General features: G+C 44.2%; 1 protein-coding gene across 1 annotated transcript in view; it reads right to left on the bottom strand.

Moving 5' to 3' along the window:
• The window catches only part of myo10 (myosin X), a 116,293-nt gene that overhangs the window by 79,717 nt on the left and 16,678 nt on the right, over positions 1-19,898 (bottom strand). Inside the window, 1 exon segment of the mRNA XM_036518817.1 lies at positions 10,542-10,640. Coding sequence (XP_036374710.1) covers positions 10,542-10,640 — 99 coding nt within the window.

Genomic DNA, 19,898 nt, shown 5'->3' with positions numbered 1-19,898 from the left:
TCACATTCCTGTTGTCCTTCAAAAGAATATATACCTGGACCCAAATACACTTGAAGTGTATGTTCAGTTTTCTGGGAACATGTGTGGGTGGACATACCAAGTTTCCACCAAGTCCTTACAAGGCTAGTCTATAAATGTTTGAAGCTTCTAACCTCAATCCCCGGGATTCTTACAGAGGAACCTTAGCTGCCCTTTCACTTGTTCTGTAAGTTAATGTATTGTTCCATCCACACTCTCACTATAACTCTCCCTTTTCATGGAATTACTTTCATACCACTTTCATATGTGCTTGTGCTTTTAACTGGAGCAGTTCAGATAAAGCAGGATACAGTGCTCAAGGAGTAACACACCAGGGCCTACACTGGAATTTAAACGTAGAGCAGTGCTGGCCATGAGTCTGCCATCACTGATCTTTACTGCTTCCACAAGCCGATGCAATTCATCTAGTTGACAATGGGCCAGGCAACCTAACTGGTGTCCAGAGGATTGCAGGCTCCAATCCATAAAAGGGTATTGCATTCGTACCTCAAGCAAGCACTGTACTTGGCCTGAAACACTCAGCCTGCATCCAGCTATACGGTAATGGATATTGTGGAAGAACGTTAACGATGGCTGTTGGTTTCATCTAAGCTGAATTATAATGGGGAAAATGTAATTGCAGTGAAAATTTTACAAATAATAATAATAATTATGCCCTTTCATATGTTATCATATGAGCCCCAGGGCCCCTCCAGCTGGCCTGCTGGCAATCCATTCGCTCAGAGTGTTTACAGTCAGGATAGCGTGCAAGATGTGCATCAGGACAGCGCCTCCTCTTATCTCTAATTGGCTGACGGAACATCTCCTGAATGTTCTGAATGTCCCGCATTGAGGGAGCGGTCCAAACCAAATTATGACTGTCCGCTCCCTTGCCGCGCACCGGGCCACTGTGCATTGCTTGCACACAGGAGGAATGAGAGCTAAGTGGTGCTTATTCATAGATAAATCAGACCTCTTGGGTCTCCCGGTGTCTTTATGTGGTGGGAGTCATGACTGAAGGACACAGAGGGATACTCATCGAGCATTTACCTTTCAGTCAATGTTTAGCACATGTATCTAACTGGGCATAAAAACTGATTCTGAGTTTCCTGGAGAAAGAGTCAATTAGCAAATTAAAATGAACCCCAGTGAAAGTATTTACTTGAAAATACCAAGCAAACTCTAAACTGATGGCCTTTACCAGGATTCATCCAATCAAACACTTTCTCTAGTTTTTATTTCTTTATATGCCTTATCCTTGGTGACATTCACACGAACAATAAAGGTTGCTCTTGCAGCTCATGGGAGCTTTTTTTTTTAGGAGTTGGGTAATCTGTAACTGCCACCAGCAATGGGGGAGGCTGCTGGTGCAGTGTTACATTGTCCTAACCCTAATGAAAATCCCATGATAAATTGGCCTAAACTCTATTTAATCAGACAATATATTAACCTGTCCACTAGTGTATTTGCCTGACCTTTCTTCTGGGTGTTTCACCTATTTCTCATATAACACATAAAACAGCATGACACTTCACAGCTTTTAGTGTTGTGTTGGTGCACAGTGCGACAGTAATGTGCACCTCTAAATTTGCATGACAAAAGCATGATCTTTCTTTCACTCTATAAAGAAAACGTGCATGCTGCATGGAGAATGAACAACTCAATTCAGTACAGTACAATTTAGTATTTAAAGGCCTACAAGGCAAACTTGTAAGAATATTCATTGCTTTCCCATTACTTTCTTTAGAACACTTTGAAGTACTGGCACTGAACTTCAAGGATGAAGATATATACCATTCATGCTACCCAGATAAAAGGGGATGACTTCATTAGAAGTGACTTCTGTGGCACTATAAAGGAAGCCAGGAAGGACACCACCTGAGCAGGAAACTACCTGAGGTCTGCACACACAGATGTCACTTTACAAATGGAACAGGGTAGAAATGAGAAGCACGTCGATCAGACCACGGTTGATGGTGCGGCCTACCACTGGCTCCTGATCGCGACCGCTGATATGCACGGCATTAGGCTTACAGGAGAAATTGCATCTCGCTGGTCTGCAGCGGTTAATCTGTGTATGTACTATGAACTTTCCATAGGAAAGAAGGATTTTGTTGGTCTCGATTTACACAACACCCACATGGAACTGCAATAGTGTGTGACATAAATACCAGCACGATATATAGGCAATACCTTTGGACCTGTGTCCGTAAATGTAATGAGCATTTAATTAAATCTTCTTCACCCTTAGAACACACATGCACAGGTAAATCTAGACAGTGCTCCAGCGAAGCTGTAAGTGAATTAGAAGCTTTATAAGCTGCTTCTCACTGCTTGGTTATTTCAAAGGTTCAATAAACCTGCCTGACAAAGACCATATGAATATCACAAAGATGTAGTCAGTTGGGTGCATTTTGAATGTTCAATCTGCTCCCCACTGAGTAATTAATCATTTATTACATATTTGCTGAGTAGCAACCTTGCTTAGCTCATGGTTTCTCAGCTGGACAGCAGACAAGTTCATTCATAATTTTTCTTGAGGATACAACCACAGCTGTGTCTAGGATGCCCCATCCAGGATTCAAACTTGTTGCCTCCCAGCTGAAAATAAATTTTTCACGTAGCTATCCAGCCTCTCTGCCAAAATCGCAGACAAATCAAAATTAGCCAGAAGACGAAGGGTTAAAGGGTTTGATGAACTTAAAGGTATCTAACACAAAGTGACTGCAGAAACACCGTGGCTGAGCGCTAAGGGTTACCTGATGAAAGAACCGCACGCTTGCCAAGAACCTTGAAAGGGCCTGGCGGAATCAGAGGCATTCCGCTCGTAACAGGCTCCTGCTAAACATCGGCAGCCTGAACTGCCAACTGCATCCCTCCCACTGAATGACATCTGCAGCACCGGGCATGAGAAACACACACACACACACACACACACACACACACACACACACATACACACACACAGCTAACTGCCGGATGCTGGAGCGTGCACTTCTCAAATCAGACACGTCGGAAAAACCAACATGCTGTGCCACTTTCAAAGTCCTCTGTCAGCCATTTACTGTGATTATCCTTGATGCCACTGACGTGACTGTATTATTTTGTAAAAAATTCTATCCAGTGACATAACTGTATTATTAGTAAAAATGTATTATATTGCTATTTTCTTGCACGTCCATTCATAATAATGAATAATCTTGTATACACTTTTTGAACTGTATTTTAACACATGGACAGCATTAAAGCTTGCTTCATATGAGAAAATAAACCCCAGGTGCTTGGTACTACATGCGACAGAACATTACATTGTTTAGCGTGGCACTTTATTTTACACTACATTATTTGCCTGGTTATTACCACATGCCACACACTTAATAATAATCTAAATATACAGGGGAATATTTTAAGAAACATGGAACGCATGACTAATTACTTGGTAACATCAGTGAAGTTACTCATGTATTTAGGCGGAAACTACTTGGCAAGAACTGGCATTTATCTCAATTCCTATGAATGTAGTGAGTAACTATGTGGTAAGATCATCAGCAAAATGCTATTAATTCTAGATCAGATCATTATGAACTACACAAATAACTTCCATGAAACTAATCGTAGCTTTAGTGATTGCATATTGGTTTTTCATGGTAATTACTAGGAATGTATCTTGGCAACTGCTATGTAATCTCAATGGACCTGGACTGTAAAATAGTGACAACTGGTTACTATGCATTAACTATCAATTTACTTTTTGTGACCACCTGTAAGCTTGTATGTGAGCTTTAACCCGATACCATGCTTACTGTTTTCAAACAATAGCCACGTAAATTACCTTTGCTACAATGTTCCGGTGTAAGTACATTAACATGCAGACAAACAGCTCTTATTATACACCAGAGCTCCCGTCCATGTTCATCTGAATGCTGGGCTAGCTCTGCAGGGGCCGAGCGCAGATCAATAGCTGTGTGTTGTGTTTGTACGCTGGACCTCATCCACGTCCGTGTCTTATGCCAGCACAATACAAAGCGCACCCTATCTGAATTCTGATGAAACGGGCCCTCCTCAGCTACCCACTCTGTGACCGTCCGTCACGTTTTCCCCTCCTGGCAGCCAACAGAGAGGTGCTGAAGACCACGAGGGGGGCGAGCTTCACGATCACACGCTGTTAGCCGTGACAGACATGTCCCGTTTGACTCCTGGCAGTGATGTGAGCTGTCAAAAGAGGGAAGGTGCTAGTTTTCTTCTCACTACATGAGATCAAAGGCTTCCAGATCAAAGGCTACCCGGGCCTTGCCCAAAAAAGAAAGAAGGCGCAGTATTTTACTCAAAAATGGTAATTCAACATGAATATCAAATTATACAAGCATTTCAGACTCACAGGAATGTTTTCTTCACTGGATGTATCAAAAACACAGAGCCAGCGGTCTTCAGTAAAAATGATCCATAAATGCTTGAGTCATGCATCCAAAAACTTTCCCTGGGTTTAAAGGAAAAAAACTTATGTGTCTTTTAATGTCTTTTTTTGAAGGCAGTCCTACCAGTGAAGAGCTCCTGTAGTGTATGTTCTTTTCCTTTTTTCTGCACTCTCCCATCAGACAGACATGACCAAGAGGAAAAAAAAAACTTTTAAAAGCTGCCTGTGACAAAAAGCAGCCATCTCACTGCTAAACTGTTTACTTGAGCATCTCATAATTTTGCGCTGTTTACAGATGTGGTCTTAGATGTCTCATCATTCAGATTCAAAATGAGGGGGGAAATGTGTGAGAGACGACAATGTGGTGTGTTAGCAATTTTTCATCACCTCAGAGTTAAAACAAACTGCTCTTTACTGGGAGAGGGCAGAGAGTAAGTGAGAGAGAAATGACACAGGTGTGGGGTGCTGTTGACCAGATGAGAGATCTGCCTGTCATATCGTGTTAACAACCTGTGTTTAATAGGGTGTCATGCACTGGCAAATACTCATATCTCAAGACTTGGGATACACAGAGTGAAAATCTCAGAAATGAGCAACCCCATGCTATGAAACTTCATCTACGCATAAGAAATTACTGAAAATATACATATGAATACACAAAAATGTTTTCATTTTCCTTTTTGTGGCTTGGGTTTATTTTATTTTATTTTTTTTCTAAAACATGTTTCTGTTACTCTACTTGAGAAAATAACAAAATCCTTCAGAGATTTGAGAGAGAAAAAAAACTGTACTGGTTTCTCTGTACTTGCTTCAAGTTACATTTTTAAGCCATAAATTGTTTAACTACAGACATTATTTTCAGTTCGATTTACACTCATGCCATTTCCCTTGTTTGAACAGGTTGCTTTTTTAGAACAAAACCCTGCATGACCCATTGCCTGCTCTGAACCACACTAAGATCCCCTACCCCCTCCTCAAAAACTCTCAGTTATCACCTCTGACTCCAGTGAAATATTAAGCAAAGAAAAAATAACTCATTTCTGTTTCCTTTCCTATGAACCCCTACAGGTGCTCCATATGCATATAAGTCTGTAAAACCTGGACAACAGAACTAGGGATTTTCAGTTTTAATACTCATTGAAAAGAGTAACACTATTACAGTTACCATTCATATTTCTCTGAGCCAGCATGGCACATTTTTCAGTCCCTGATTGGCTGAGCAATTTTACTTTTTGTTTTACGTGCCACTGAAGCGTGCCACAACTGTACCCTGACTCTCAACTCATTTTCTAGCACAGTTTACATTGTTTCCCCCTGAAGAGTCTAGCATCCTCCTCCGTGCTCCTGACATTACATTACATCACATTATTGGCATTATGCAGAGCGACATACACATGGTTTCAGTACCTTGGCCAAGGGTACAACAGCAGTGGCCCAGCGGGGAATCACACTGGCAACCTTTTGGTTATGAGTCCTGCTCCTTACCACTATGCTATACTGCCTCCCACTCTCTTCCCGGCTTGACCGGGCTGCCCAACAGCCTCCACATTTTTGCTTAGGTCAGGGCTTTGCCCTCCCATGTCAGACAGGGCAGGCCAGCACACTCGGCCTGGTTCAACAGCCTGCAAAATACGATTAGGCTCCGCTTGGCCCTAATTAGTTTTCTAATTAGCCAAACGATATCCGCTGGGATGCGGCAGATAAGGAGCACGCCGAACCGCTGAGACACAACAAAGACATCGGGCCGGGGATTTAAACGAGGGAACAGATGCCAGAAGACTTAACCTCTTTCTTTTTTCGAGGGAGCACTAAAAAGGCAACCCGAGCAAGCCTGAACTGACACAGGCCCTGACCATAATTACAAGGCCATGGAGAAGGGAGTTCCGCTTTCTTTCCTGCTATTATGGAGCCAGGAGTTACAGAATGAAAGTTAGCGTTTCTCTGAAGCTCACTGGAGCCATAGCCATGCCACATACCTGCAAAGCACATACTATTTAGCTACTGAAGTCTGCAGTGGATCCAAACCAGAACAGATTTACATACCCTCCTGTCTCCAAATGTGTGGATATGTAAATATTTTTTACAAAAGCCTCCAATTCATCCAGCTTTCTATTTGGAAATGTGTTAAGTACAGATATGAGTTATAATCAGTGTCCTAAAGATGCTAAATCACATAGATAACGCCACTTCTCAGTCCTCCTCCTTCTTTTCAGCTCTGAAACACCTGTGCGTCATTGAGTTACAGGTTTTCTTTCCTCGCATTGTCCAGAAATTCCTGCCTGTTCAATCTCCATTCATATGAAACAGTCGCCTCTGTCAGGGGGCCTGAAACCCAATCATGGGGGGGGGGGGGGTTTCAAAGAACCGACACCCTCCATTCTCTCTGATCCCCCTTGCCCCCTGACACACTCCGACTGTCCCCATGGTGACGATGAACCCCCCCCCGAGCCACCCTCGCCTCGAAAAACACCCACCACCTCTCTGCTCGAAGGGTGGCTCAGTACCGTGGGCTTATTGGGCACGCTGGGTGAATGGCAGCCACACAAAGGACAACATCTGGTACACGGTGAGGTTTTTTCGGCAGGGATCGGCACGCCGCTCGGTGAACAGGTGTCGCTGGCGTCATCTTACACGGACACCGCGGACAAGAGGCTTGCTGGGAGATTGAGGGTTGTGGGCAGGAAGGGGAGGGGGGGGTTTAGGTGTTCATATCTGCTGGAGTGCCCCTCCTCCAGTCTGGAAAGGAGGCCCTCCCACCAATAAGATTAATACCTGCCCTCTCACTTATCTGATTACAGGCTCTAAGCAGTCAATCAGCTCGGCCCCCCTTACACAGACATCGCTTGCTGATGGAACCACCACATACTGAAAATAGTGCTGGGTTTTGAGAGCAGGGGGTCGAAGAACCCATCTGTACAGTACTCAGGCCCAGAGGGAGTTGCCTGTCCTCTGTGTTCTCAGTTCAGGTGAGCCAGCTGAAAACCTCAGGAAATGCCTCATTTAAATTTCATGTAAACATCTCCTCCCGTGCCATTGACCACGGCAGAATTGAAAGCGGTTAAAGGGATTGGGTCTGAGGCAATGAAGCGCTGCCTTTAGCGCCTTCTCTGCGCAGATGAACCTAATCCTGCTATACAACATGTCCAGGTTGCATAACGCTGGCCTGGCAACATAAGGCAACAGGAGGTTGAGGTGGAGGGGCTGGCTGAGCATGTACAACCTTAATCTTCCAGGCCAGGCCGGGCCATAAGCAGATCACAGCGGTGAAGCACTACTCCCCAGAGTCCAATTTGCCCAGGACTGGAAGAGCAGCCATAGGGAAAAGGTTCACCAAATTGGGAGCACAAGCCGGGAAAAACACCCTTTGGCATAGATTCAAGTTTTATAGGAAATGCAACAGGTTTGGGTTTTTCTATATCCAAATGGAAATGAGTCAGCTGTTGGCCATGATGTCATCTTTACAGCAAAAATCACTGGTACCTACAGTGAGACACATGCTGTTATACAGAATATGTTGTTTTTAGTACCCCAGCCGGAATTGGTTTGTTTTTACAAAGGGTTTGAGCACAGCGTTTGAATCATCCGCTTGTTCAAAGGTGCAGAACTTAATCAGAAAGTACTTTTGATAGTTAACGCACTTACAAAATTGAAAGCCGATTTTGAATTGTTTCGGAGCTGTTCCAGAATCATCCTAACATTGCCTCTACAGACACAGAAAGTTGCTCAACAGCAGACAAAAGCGAATTTCAAACCAGCCACATGGCTTGATGTTGAGATTACATGGTAGACAACAACCACTTACAGTCTATAACCACCGGTACGCCGCCCTTGCACTTAAATGGCCATTTTGGTCAGCTAACAGAGGTGCAGCAGTGCGTCAGTACACATCCCTCTCTGTAAACTTTATGTAGAACAGGGATCAGCTGGGGAACAGCACGTCACTCAATTACATCAGCCATGTTCTCTCCCTCTTCCTCAGAGACAAGCAGGCGTAAAAAAGCCCTTGGTCTTTGCAAGTGCCTGGTCACATGGCTACATTGCTAAATTGTCCCTGGAAGTGATAATACTGACACATATTCGCTTCCTATTCCATAAGGCTTTTAAACTGCATTCAGGGAAATTCTTTAAAAGATTGACAGTTCACTTGACACTGTTCATTTTTAGTATGTTTAATCAGAGCTTGAGACCGGTTTTGACTTAATTAAAATTGTCAACGGGATTTCAAACAGGCAAGCTGTTAAAATAGATGGACAAATGGAAAACACTGTCACACCTTATAGAATGCCTCCACAACCACAGAAGCCCCTGCCATGTGACTGACTTTATCCCTTTTTCTCTGCTGTGAATACAAGGAGTGTTTATGCTAACATTTAATCACCTACAACACCATTTAATTTGAAAAAAAAAACTTGGCTATAAAAGCTACTCCATCCTTTTGCTGATTCAGTGAAAAACAAAATGCGGTGCAAAAACTGGCTTAGTCAGTGACCTGTGCTTTGGTCAAGAACATTAAGAAAAACAACAAAAAATTCCCTGTTAGTGCTTTGAACTTAATTCTTACTGAAAACCTTAAACTCTTGGCTGAGAAGGGGTTTGGATGGGTGAGTGTCCCTGATTTAACAGATTAAAGTATACATGTATACAGGAGCAACAACAGCAGTTGAAGACATTGAAATGTGTGTAAACCCACCCGAAGTGTGTGAAAGCAAACTCTAAGGTAATTGTTTAGTTGGATGTGTGAAACATTGTCCCTTTACTCAGTTTATAAATATTGGGAGTGTCCAACCAGCCACTTTCCCTGGGGTCTATTTTATTATGAAACTGCTCTATGTGCCTTTAAAGAGTCCGAGCCATTCTACAGCAACCAGAAATGGACACAAAGCCACCACGCAGATGACAACTAAACTCCAAACTAGGCTAATTCACTCAACGGTGTGAGTAATTAATCACATCCTTACAGACCACTCTAAAAATATTTGTTATTCACTGCACTGCAGATGCTTTTAATATCATAAAATCCGCTTTACCTTACACCATTAAAATGACTACAAAAAAGAATGTGGTTTCATTTGTGCAATCAAAGAATGTCTGTCATTCCATTCTGTTGTCCATTTAATACATTCCACCATAAGTAGACAATATTGTCACTAGAAATGAGTACATGAGTCATTGCTGTTGCTGTTTCTTTGCATCTGGAGTTCAATGCAAGTGAAGTCAGCTTGCACAAAAGCTAAACAACAGGCTATTTAGTGCTAACATTTCTAAAATTGTGGTTTTCTGGTTCGAATTTCTAATGTACCTCATCATTTCAGTGAAGTCATTCTAAAAACATAAACACAAATGTCAAGAAACAGCTTGGCCTCTCATTCAACATCATATTTTTAAAAGCAAAATATTTTTCCTGAGCTTGAAATTAGAGGAAAGAAATGTGGAACATATTATGACAAAATGTAACGCCTTCCACAATTTGCTGCTGAAAATGAAGGCCAAGCCTCTTTGGACTTTGATTGAGTTGCTCCTGTATTTTGCCAGCTTCTGACTCTTCTTGATGTATAGTATAGAGCCAGGGAGGGAATCACATCAGGAGATCTTTGTCACAAGCTCTGATGCGGATTGCCTGATCACACACATCCACTTAAGGGTTCCTGCTCTTCCTGCATAATGCATTATAACCATTGGTAATAAGGCGATATAGGAGGTCAAGCCTTCAGTGCTAAAACCACCGGGTAGAGACAACAATGAACTGGACTTCAACTCCATAACAGATTATGAAAAGATGGCCAAAAATGTTTCATGTCACCTGGACTTAGGATCAGTGCTTTTTGTGATTTGATGTACTTCACGAAAAAAGCAGTCTAGTCAATATTTAAATTTGTTTTTAAAATCTTTTTTCTTGTTAAATACAGTGCCATCCTGCAATCGTATGTTTTATGAGACAGATTCATGATGTGACAATGACAAAGAAGAGCAAAAACAGGTGTAACATGCATAAAATAAGTGTATTAAGATAGGCCTTGTCATTGGGTGGGTCTTACCACAAACACTTCAATACTTCTGCGTATTACCACATACACCCTACACAGCTTCAGGGAAAGGTGTGTGGCCTTACCTGTCCGTAGTCAGTAGTGAACACGACCACACCCCCTGAGCAGGATGACACGGTGCTGGGGAGATACTGGTCATCTTCTCGCAACCAAACACGGTCCCCCTGTCACAGAAGAGCACACAGTTAAATGGTACTGACACATGCTACAAACAACTGAGCTATCTCTGTAACCTCAGTTTTGGTTCATTATGACAGCCTGATTCATAACTTTGCAATGTGCTTTCTCCCTGGAACATGGAAAAAAAAAAATGATTGCACAATCCTTGCTACAGAGCAATAATGGCAAAATATATCTGTGATGGATTTCTTCCCTTATTTATTTATTTTGTTCATCAAAATGATGGCGTACAGAGATATCATAGACGTATGCTGAAACAGAGCATGGTCTGGTGTTTATTTTAAACAGTATGAGAACCGCTTCATTCCAGATGTGTTTCAACACTTCAGATCCATATTGACGGACGTGTGACCAGAAAGCATTTTCTGGATTTGCGCTTTGCTCCGCTGAGCTTTTGAACTCTCTCGCACGGTTCAGGAATTGCAAAAAGAAGGCCGCAGCACTGACCTACTGAGACATCTCAATGCAAAGCGGGCCTCTTTGGAGAAGTGGGTCAAATCTGACAGGAAAGGGGAAACGTATTGTGGGTTTTACTTTGCAGGAGTACACCAGTGGCCTTGCTTTTTATCACACTCTGGAGATGTGTAACTTTGACAGGGGGGCGATCATTTTCAAAACTGACACATAACTGGCGTGAGAAATCCCACAGGGTGCAGATAAGAGATTTAAGCCTCTGTGTCACGAGGGCGGTAGAGAGGGCCCCGACAGGGGGGGCAGTGGCATGTCCATCGGCGAGCGATACATCTCGGTATCTTTGTCCAAACATTCTGTTGCCTTTGGCTGAAGTGATGTGTGGCAGTAATCTGGCCGTCCCTGAAGAGAGCTCTTTCTGGAGTCCGGCGAAAAAAAAAGGCAGCCCTCCTCGACAAAAAAATAAATTCCAGGCAAACGTTACCCAAATAGCCCGGCCCCTCCGGTTGGAGGGCCCTTAAACACATAACCACATGGCGCCCCAGTACTCCGCCTCATTAGCGTGACAGATCCGGCTAATGGGAAAAGCGTACGGAGGGAGCCAGGTTGTTGTTGTTTGAAGGAGCGGATTGCCTGGGGGCTCGGGGACCTCTGAACTCGGTAAAGCGGCGACCTCTGACCCCAGGGGCCAGGTCTCTGCCGACTCAGCCGATTCCAACCGATGGAACACCTGACCGATTGAAAAGGGGAGCTTTGGAAGGGGACCCTCCCTAATTGAGGCCCACGATGTCAGCAAGCACATCAATGGAGAATGGCATGTTGTTCTACACAGGCTCTCCACAATAAAAGGACTGTTAAAATAATCAGGGTATGACTCAGGGAGAGATCAATACTAGCAAAACAGAAAGTATATAAAGGTGTTTATCTTTCAAAGTACAAGGTACACCCATCCTCAGAACTTGTAGCTCTACAGAATTCTAACGAGTTCACATGAGCACCTCAACCTTGATTCAGTCTAAACAAACAATTCACTTTGCTCTAAGTTTTCAGTATTTACTTTATGAAATATTTTCAAAGCTTAACGATTTTTATTTATCTTAAATTCTTCAAAGAGAAGAACAAAGTGTACCGATGGTTGATGTACCCTCATATCTACACACATAGGAAGATTAAAAGGCTGTTTGACTAAATTCATTATTCATAACAAAAACAACCAGGCAGAAAACCATTTAAAATCATAAATAACTTCCTCACACCTGCTTTATGAAACAGTTGAGCACTAAGATCTGATCATGGACTGTCTGTTTCTATACAGCCTGCAGATCCAAAAGAAGTCCTGAACTGACACGTTATTCCACAGGTTTCTCTCAGATCAGCTTTGGAGTGCACCTCTCTCTGTTTTGAATTTGCACTGTTGGAGTTTCAGTCTTAGAGAGGAGTCCCACATAAATCAGCATCTCTCTTCCCCGCCAAAAGCTCCAGAATAAAAACTCATCTTCCAAAGAAAAACATCCAGGTACAATGGCCAAAAACATGTGCAAGGAGAAAAAAATTAGCATGGTGGTAAGGGAGTTGGAAATGAACTGAAAAGCTGAGCAAGGCACTTAACTTGAATGCCTCACTGCATGATGGGATAGCATGCAAATTTCAGGCTAAAGGAGCCACTCTGGATCAGGTTGTCTTCGATTCAAAGAAATAAAATCACTGTCTCATACAAAAAAAGGCTAATCAAAAGCCAACCCCAAACCAGACATGAACACCATTAACTCTGAAAATAGAAGGAGCTGCTTTGCTGATTTTAATGACTTGCTTTTCCAAAAGTCAGCATGGCTCTGATTCACGGTTCACCGCAGCCATGCTCTTTGGAGTGCACGCTAGCGCAAAGCACGCAGGGCCAAGCACGTCTAAGGCAATCTCACAGGTGGGAGATGACATCTTCCGCCAGTCAGCTCCAGTTTCAGCCTCCCTAATCTGACTGACGTACTGCCAGGTATGGAGTAAAACAACCTTTTCCAGTCTCAAAAGGCTGATTTAATTAAACAGCCGTCATGGCGCATCCCTGACAGAACCTGACGTTAATATTCTGATTAGCTTCTCGTGCACTGTTGAAGGGTTTATGGAGTGGGTTGAGTAATCCATGTGTGCAAGTCACAGCTCTGTGGTGTAGGAGGGTATGATTAATGCAATCAATCAAACTGACTTAAATTTCTCTAACTGAAGAAACTGAATTGTAACATAGCAATACATCTTGCAGATAAACAAACTGTACTTTTAAGTACATTAAGATGAGACAACAGGTAGCTAAGAGTCGATGAAAATTCCCTGCATATGATAACGACAGTGCTCAGGAAATGGCTTTGAATGCTTGGTTTAATAAGACAAGTATTACATTTGGATGTCAATCCCTAAAACACAAGCCTTCAGACTGGCAGAGCATTGTGTCCTGCAGGTAAGCCTGGACTTTTAGCCTTGGCTGCACTCTAACAAGTGCCCCTAACTGGGCTGCTACACTGGAGGTGAGCTTGCCTTCTGGCCAAAAGAGCAGGCCCACAGAGACGCCTGCAGTCTTGTGCTGTGAAGCCGGGCAGCTTTCTGGCAGGTCCTGGGTCAGTCAGCACTGACGCCCCCTGCACCTCTGGCAGCTGAGCCCATGTCTGTTTGTTCGGAGGCGTGCAGCGTTAAACGGTAGCCTTTGTGCGCCCCAATCAAAGCGTATTAGCAGGCTTTTTTTCTGCGGAGCGGTCGTGTGTCGACGTGTCCCAACTCCCCCCCCAACCACCACCACCACGCGGCACCCCTTCAGACGTGCAAGGCCTTATTGTTCCTCTCTAATCCACCCCGGCCCCTGAGCCCGCCCCCCCAACTCTGCACCCAGGCGGCTTACTCAAACAGGGCCTGTCCCGGATAGAGGGGGGCAGGGGGGAGAGGGGCGATGGGGGCCGACGCTGGCACCCGCGGGGGGCCCGCCCGCTAGCCGCCAGCTGTCGTGGCCCCGCGGCGCGCCGAGTCAGATCGGATTGCGTCCCTGCTCGTCAGGGGTGATGCTTTTTATCTCCCCCTGCCCCGTTAGCCCCAGAGGATGGGGGTGGGGGGTGGGAGGGGGGGCGGCTTCCTTCTGAACTGATCTCCTCGTGCCTTTTCATGGCAAAGTGAAGGCCAGGTGCGGGAAGGCAGGTGTTCTCCAGCTAGTCAGGTGACCGACCCTCTCCCTCTCCCTCTAACCCTCCCTCTCTCTTTCCCTCCAGGCTGACTCTGTCCCTGATGGTCTGTTTCTGATTTACAGATGATGTACAGCGCGTCTCACGTGAGCCACAGTGTCTTTATATGGAGGTCATGAAAATGGCCGGCCGGTCCTTACAGAAATTCGCATTTCCTCTCGTGACAGCAGAGGACGTGCGTAGCGGCCCCTCAGCACAGCTGGCGCTCAATGGCCGTGAGGGCTCAGAGACTTGGAGATGAACCAGCTGAGGGTCGCTGAAGTAACAGGGCTGGCGCTGGTGGCAGCTACAGTCTGTGTGGCCTCTGCCAGCGCAGTGGGAGTGAGCGTTAAGGCTGGGAGCATGGAGGGAACTTTTACAGACATCATTAACTCTGAGACCAAGGGAACCTGGGGATAACTGGAAAAAAAGAGGCGGGGCCTATATGTGACAGCACCCTGCTCTATAGAGCAGCAGTATCGAAAACCCCTAATTTAAATGTGAATCGACCGCTTAAGCTTGTAAGACACACTTTGTTTTGTTTTATGAGAATTTAAAAGCGTTTGGGGTGGATTCACCTAGATTATGCCTTGTAAGGGCCACATACTCCGATATGTGCTCAGTGTGTCAAAGTGAACACTTCCCCTGGGGTTAATCTTGGATTTCTGCCTTGAATACACATTTCACTTCTAGGCATGAGAGTATTTGCAATACAAATTGCAAAATTCAGGCCACAGATACAGTTCAGGACCTAAATAACATTCAGACAATCAAACAATAATATGAATGCATGTTTCAAAAACATGCTTTACAAGTTTGTCGCTTCATGTTTTAGTTGTCAAGAGATCCCACCCTCCCTTTTCTTTGAACCTACAATCATGATGATTAAATATAGCTCTGGGTTATATCCTGACAGGCCTCTCATTGACCAATCATCTCCCACCTCCTCTTCTTGCCACATCATACGTTCCTTGTGGCCAGCCATGGAGAACAGATCCCCACCAACACGCCAGTACAAGACAGTCAGTCAAGTTGTCTCTTTCACCCAAAAGTAGTGTTGGAATAAAAAGATCCCTGCTCCCTTTTAACCCTTTGCTATAACTTTTAAATGAAGGGGAATGGAATTTTCCAGCAGAAAGGAATAATTAGGGTCAAAGTTCATCTGTTCCTCAGGGGGCCTCACATAAATGGTTGGGACCAATATTTTGTACTGCAATTTGAAGCAGGTGTGCTGTGGCCTGCCAAATTTGATTTGATGTAAGAACAGACAGCGGCCTACAGCTAATTGCTTGTTGTGGTGATAGTGTTTGGAGCCTTGTGGTTTGGACCTTTGTTAGAATGATTTAAGACCATATATAAGCGGGTCATATAAGTCTGGGTCATGTGACTACCCTTGCAATGGGGGATTCCTCTTCAATACTGACACCAGCAGAGAACCCTTCACACCCTAACTACAAGTGCACAAGGGCATCAGGTTATAGAAGCAGTTTACTACAGGCAAATTTGTACAGCTGAACTGAATTCAAACAGATGAACACGTGCTGACTTTGCTTACTTATTAAGCCATGGGTTTTACCTTTTGTCTGTCCAACGTGTGCATCCTATCCATATTTTTATGGATTTATTTTAATTGTCATTGAATTAAACTAAATTCTATGTAAAAGCACCTGTATCACAATCCAACAAGAAAAGTGCCCAAGCTGCACAAAGTTAATTGGTCATATGCTGTGCTGTGGCCAACAAAAGAGGTCTGCTGGTTTCAGGTGGGTTTAATCATTAACATGAGTGGGATAAGCGAGTAACGCCTGTTTTCACACAGCAACCAGATTAAACACAATTAGCTAGACGTGAAGGACACGACTGACAATGAGTTTTCCTATCGCATGCTAACATAAGAATATTCCTGATCTGTGCGAATATGACTTGATCCTTGTAGCTTACAGTATGTATTCATGCTGAAGTACAAGCTAAGTACAAAAAAACATCCGAGGACCACAGAAAGCATGCCTATTTTCACTTACGGGATCTGGGTAGCAATTACTGCCACCACTCCCATCTTTACTCATGGGCTCTCTCTCTCATATTGGTTGCAAAGCTAGTAATTTATCCTGGAGAAGTTCTGTCCTACGAAAGAGGCAGACGTCTCGCATTCAGAAGCAGGCTTTTCTTTTCTTTTTTTGGTAAATACCCATAAGCTTGCTCCAGAGGGGGAAACTACATGTGCACCTCCCCCCCAGCGGGCCGAGTTTGCACAAGTCCGGACCCCGACCTACAGCTGTTTCCAGCCATCTCATTCCAAGAATTCTTATGTTTTTAACAAGCAGCAAAAAATGTCACCTCTTGAGGCAAGCATCACTGAGGTCAAAGCGGCACTGAGGCCCTGCAGAATTGTGGATATTGCGATAATGTCCAGTGGAAAGAAAACACGGCAATAGTGCTGGGCAGTTGGTACAACAGGTGGTGGGGCAAGGTGCAGTATTTGAATTGCTGGAGGAAGTCCAGCAGCTGTTTATTGACCTTGAATCTCTGCCAGCTCGTGACAACACAGTCCCATCAACTGCCGTTCCCAGGGGAAGGGCATATGCATTTTAAAGCTCGCGCCATTGAGGATGGCGGCAATATGGGATACCGTGAACGAGGGGGGCGCTACCTCGTTCTTTGTCCAGCAGGGTCACAAAAGCTATGAGCACAGAAGTTCTGTTCTCTCTACAAACACAAATTACATGTTACTTTTCCCTGGGAGCACTAAGATGGACTGAAGTGTTGGGACATAAATGCAGCTTAAGATGAATTTCAATGTTTTTTTAAGCCTCTCCCAGACACCAGGGCTGCTCTCCAGTTTCTACACTGTCAATGGTCCCAGAGCAAGACGACTAAACCCCATGACTGGATGTAGCTCCAACAGTATCGGCAATCTTATACACGATACATGTGTACATTGTAAAAAAGCGTTCCCATGCGCCTTTAGCTTGATAACTGTAACAGGTGCAAGCAGCTGTGCTAATTTAGTGTTGCCATATCTGTACTTATCACTGACTCCATTAATCTACATCTGCCATCAGCAGACTATTCAAACACTCCTAAGAGGGGAGGCTCTGCTCCTTATAGCACCTGTCTTGCCGTTTTGCTTTTAGCTACTTGTGACTAGGGACTATTTTACGAAGGGCTTACAGTGTTTACAGAAATAATAGATTCTGTTTTTTTTCCTCTGTATTATGTTTGGTCAACTTGAAGCTGGTTCTCATGTTGACTCTCATTGTCAGTGTGTTTTATGCACACACACATGCCCGTGTGTGTAGACACACACACACACACACACACACACACACACACACACGTGCATGCCATACCAAAAATACCTTCTCATAAAACTCTGTACGCTGAGACACCTACCCATTACCTCAAAAACCCAGTCTGAAACATTAATCATAATCAGTAAATGATCTGTAGCGCACTGCATATCCATTCACATTTCATAGGTGGAAGATTAGGGGCATTGCACTCCTCCTGTGGGACTATTCCTGTGGGCCTAGCATCAATGTGGCGTAGCGGTAAGGCGCAAGGCTAGCAATCTGATGGTTACTGGTACAATTCCCAGGTGGGCCACTGTTTTCATACCCTTGGGCAAGGTACTTAACCTGAAATGGCTCAGTAAATACCTAGCTGTATAAATGGATAACATGTAGCAGTTGTAAGCCATGTAAGTCCCTCTGGATACGAGTGTCTGTTGAGTGAAGTGAATGACAACAGTTCTTTCCATGGTTCATTTTCCTAGTGCCCACAAAATACCTCTCTTCAAAACAGACTTTACCATGGAATTCTTACAGAATCACAGAGATTCTGTCATGGTAAAATTAACCTCCAGTTCTCTGGTTACACCAAGCTTCCTGTTCTCTGCCCCCATTTCAGATTTCAGATACTGTCCATACTTCTCAGGCAGAGAGCTTCTGGCTGGAACGCTATTCTAATCGGGAATAAAGGATCAGTTCTGAGTTAATCACGACACTCAGACACACACATCACTCAAAAGAAACAGCTTTGTGCCATGGACATGAATGTGCACGGTCTAATTCTCACTTAATTTGGCATGAAACATTCCAGCAAACAACGTCCAGCTTTGTCCAACTTCAGTCATGAGGCACTGAGAACCTGGACTCCCTTTATGTTTTAAGATGCCTGGTTTCATGGCCGGACTTCCGATCCGTCACGGGAGATCGCTGTACTCCACTGGCTTATTTTTGGCCCTTTGAACTGAGCAGAGGATGCGCAACTGTATTTGATCCGACAGCTTTTCCTGTGATCTTTTCGAGATGCTCATTTTCACAAGCTATGTCAAAGAGCAGCAACTTGAGATGAGAGACCTGCTGTTACCTACGAAAAGGAAAGCACCCCTTTACTAATAACACCAACAACAAAATTTTTTCAACCAACTTTCTCTTTTTTTATCGTGCGAGACAAACTTTTACAAATATAATGCTACACTAGTTTACACTATAAGTCATCTGGAGAAACTTTCCAAGTGCCAACATGTCACTTCAATAGGTTAATTATGATTTTGGAAATGCAAACTGCAAATGTTCTGTGATTTAGACTGTAATATAAGCTAACAGGCTAGGAGGTTCACACAAAGACCATGTTAACATAGCATGTTCACACATTTCAAACAAAAATTTGAACTTTTCAGTATTAAATGAAAGCGTGTGTGTGTAATTTCATCTGGATAATTCCCAGAGCGAGGGGGTTCGCCGAGCCATACACCAGAGAAAGGCCCACGATGCCCTCAACACAGGCCAGCCCCGTGGCGACGATGACGCACAGACATCGCGGCTTTATAAATCTGTCGCTTCCATCGCGGTTCGGACAGGCTGTCCCTGTTAATGCCGTCGACAACGACGCTCCCGAGACAGGAAGCCACTGATGCATGTCGGCGGCGTGATACTGCCCTGCAAACAGACCTTGGGCTGTCTGAGGCCCTGACAGCGGCTCTAAGTAGACAAAGGGACGGACGTTACACAGGGCCGCAGTAAAGCTGGGGCACAGAGGAAGTCTGTGGAAATGTATACACTTGGTGCACTGGGGAAGGGGCAAAGGTCACGACAGAGCTCAGTATCAGCGAAAAGCGAGGCCACCACTGCTTCTCATATGGAGCGGTCAAAAAAGCAGACTGACTCACCCAGACCTGCATGTTTATTCACAGCAGAAAAAAACTGAGTTTTCAGTTTGAGGAAAAGATGCAAAAAAAAAAACATCTCCTGTCAAGACACATTTATTTTGAAAAGGTCTACAGCATTTCCAAGAAAACACAGTCAATCAAGTAATCCTAATCTGTTTGAGTTCTCTCCTCACGCTACCTAAGTGATGACGGATTGTTATTTCCATTGCTTACTTATGGTTTTACTTTCCTGCAGTATCCACATAACATTGGCACAAACTAATACTTTTAAGCTTCTCGAATCAAACCAAAGTGCTTCATCATATTTCACAAGAAGCGAAAATGGGGCACTCACTATCAGTTGTGAATCTAAATTGCCCGGCTACTGTGGCAGTTTAGAAGGGTAACACTTTCCGCCTCGTAACATGCAGTCTGTCTTTGCGCCAATGCCCTTCCACACTGCTGTGAACACAGCGCTGAAC

This window comes from Megalops cyprinoides, chromosome 24 (assembly GCF_013368585.1).
Source record: "Megalops cyprinoides isolate fMegCyp1 chromosome 24, fMegCyp1.pri, whole genome shotgun sequence".
NCBI classification, from domain to species: domain Eukaryota; kingdom Metazoa; phylum Chordata; class Actinopteri; order Elopiformes; family Megalopidae; genus Megalops; species Megalops cyprinoides.
This window is presented reverse-complemented; position numbering and strand designations above follow the sequence as displayed.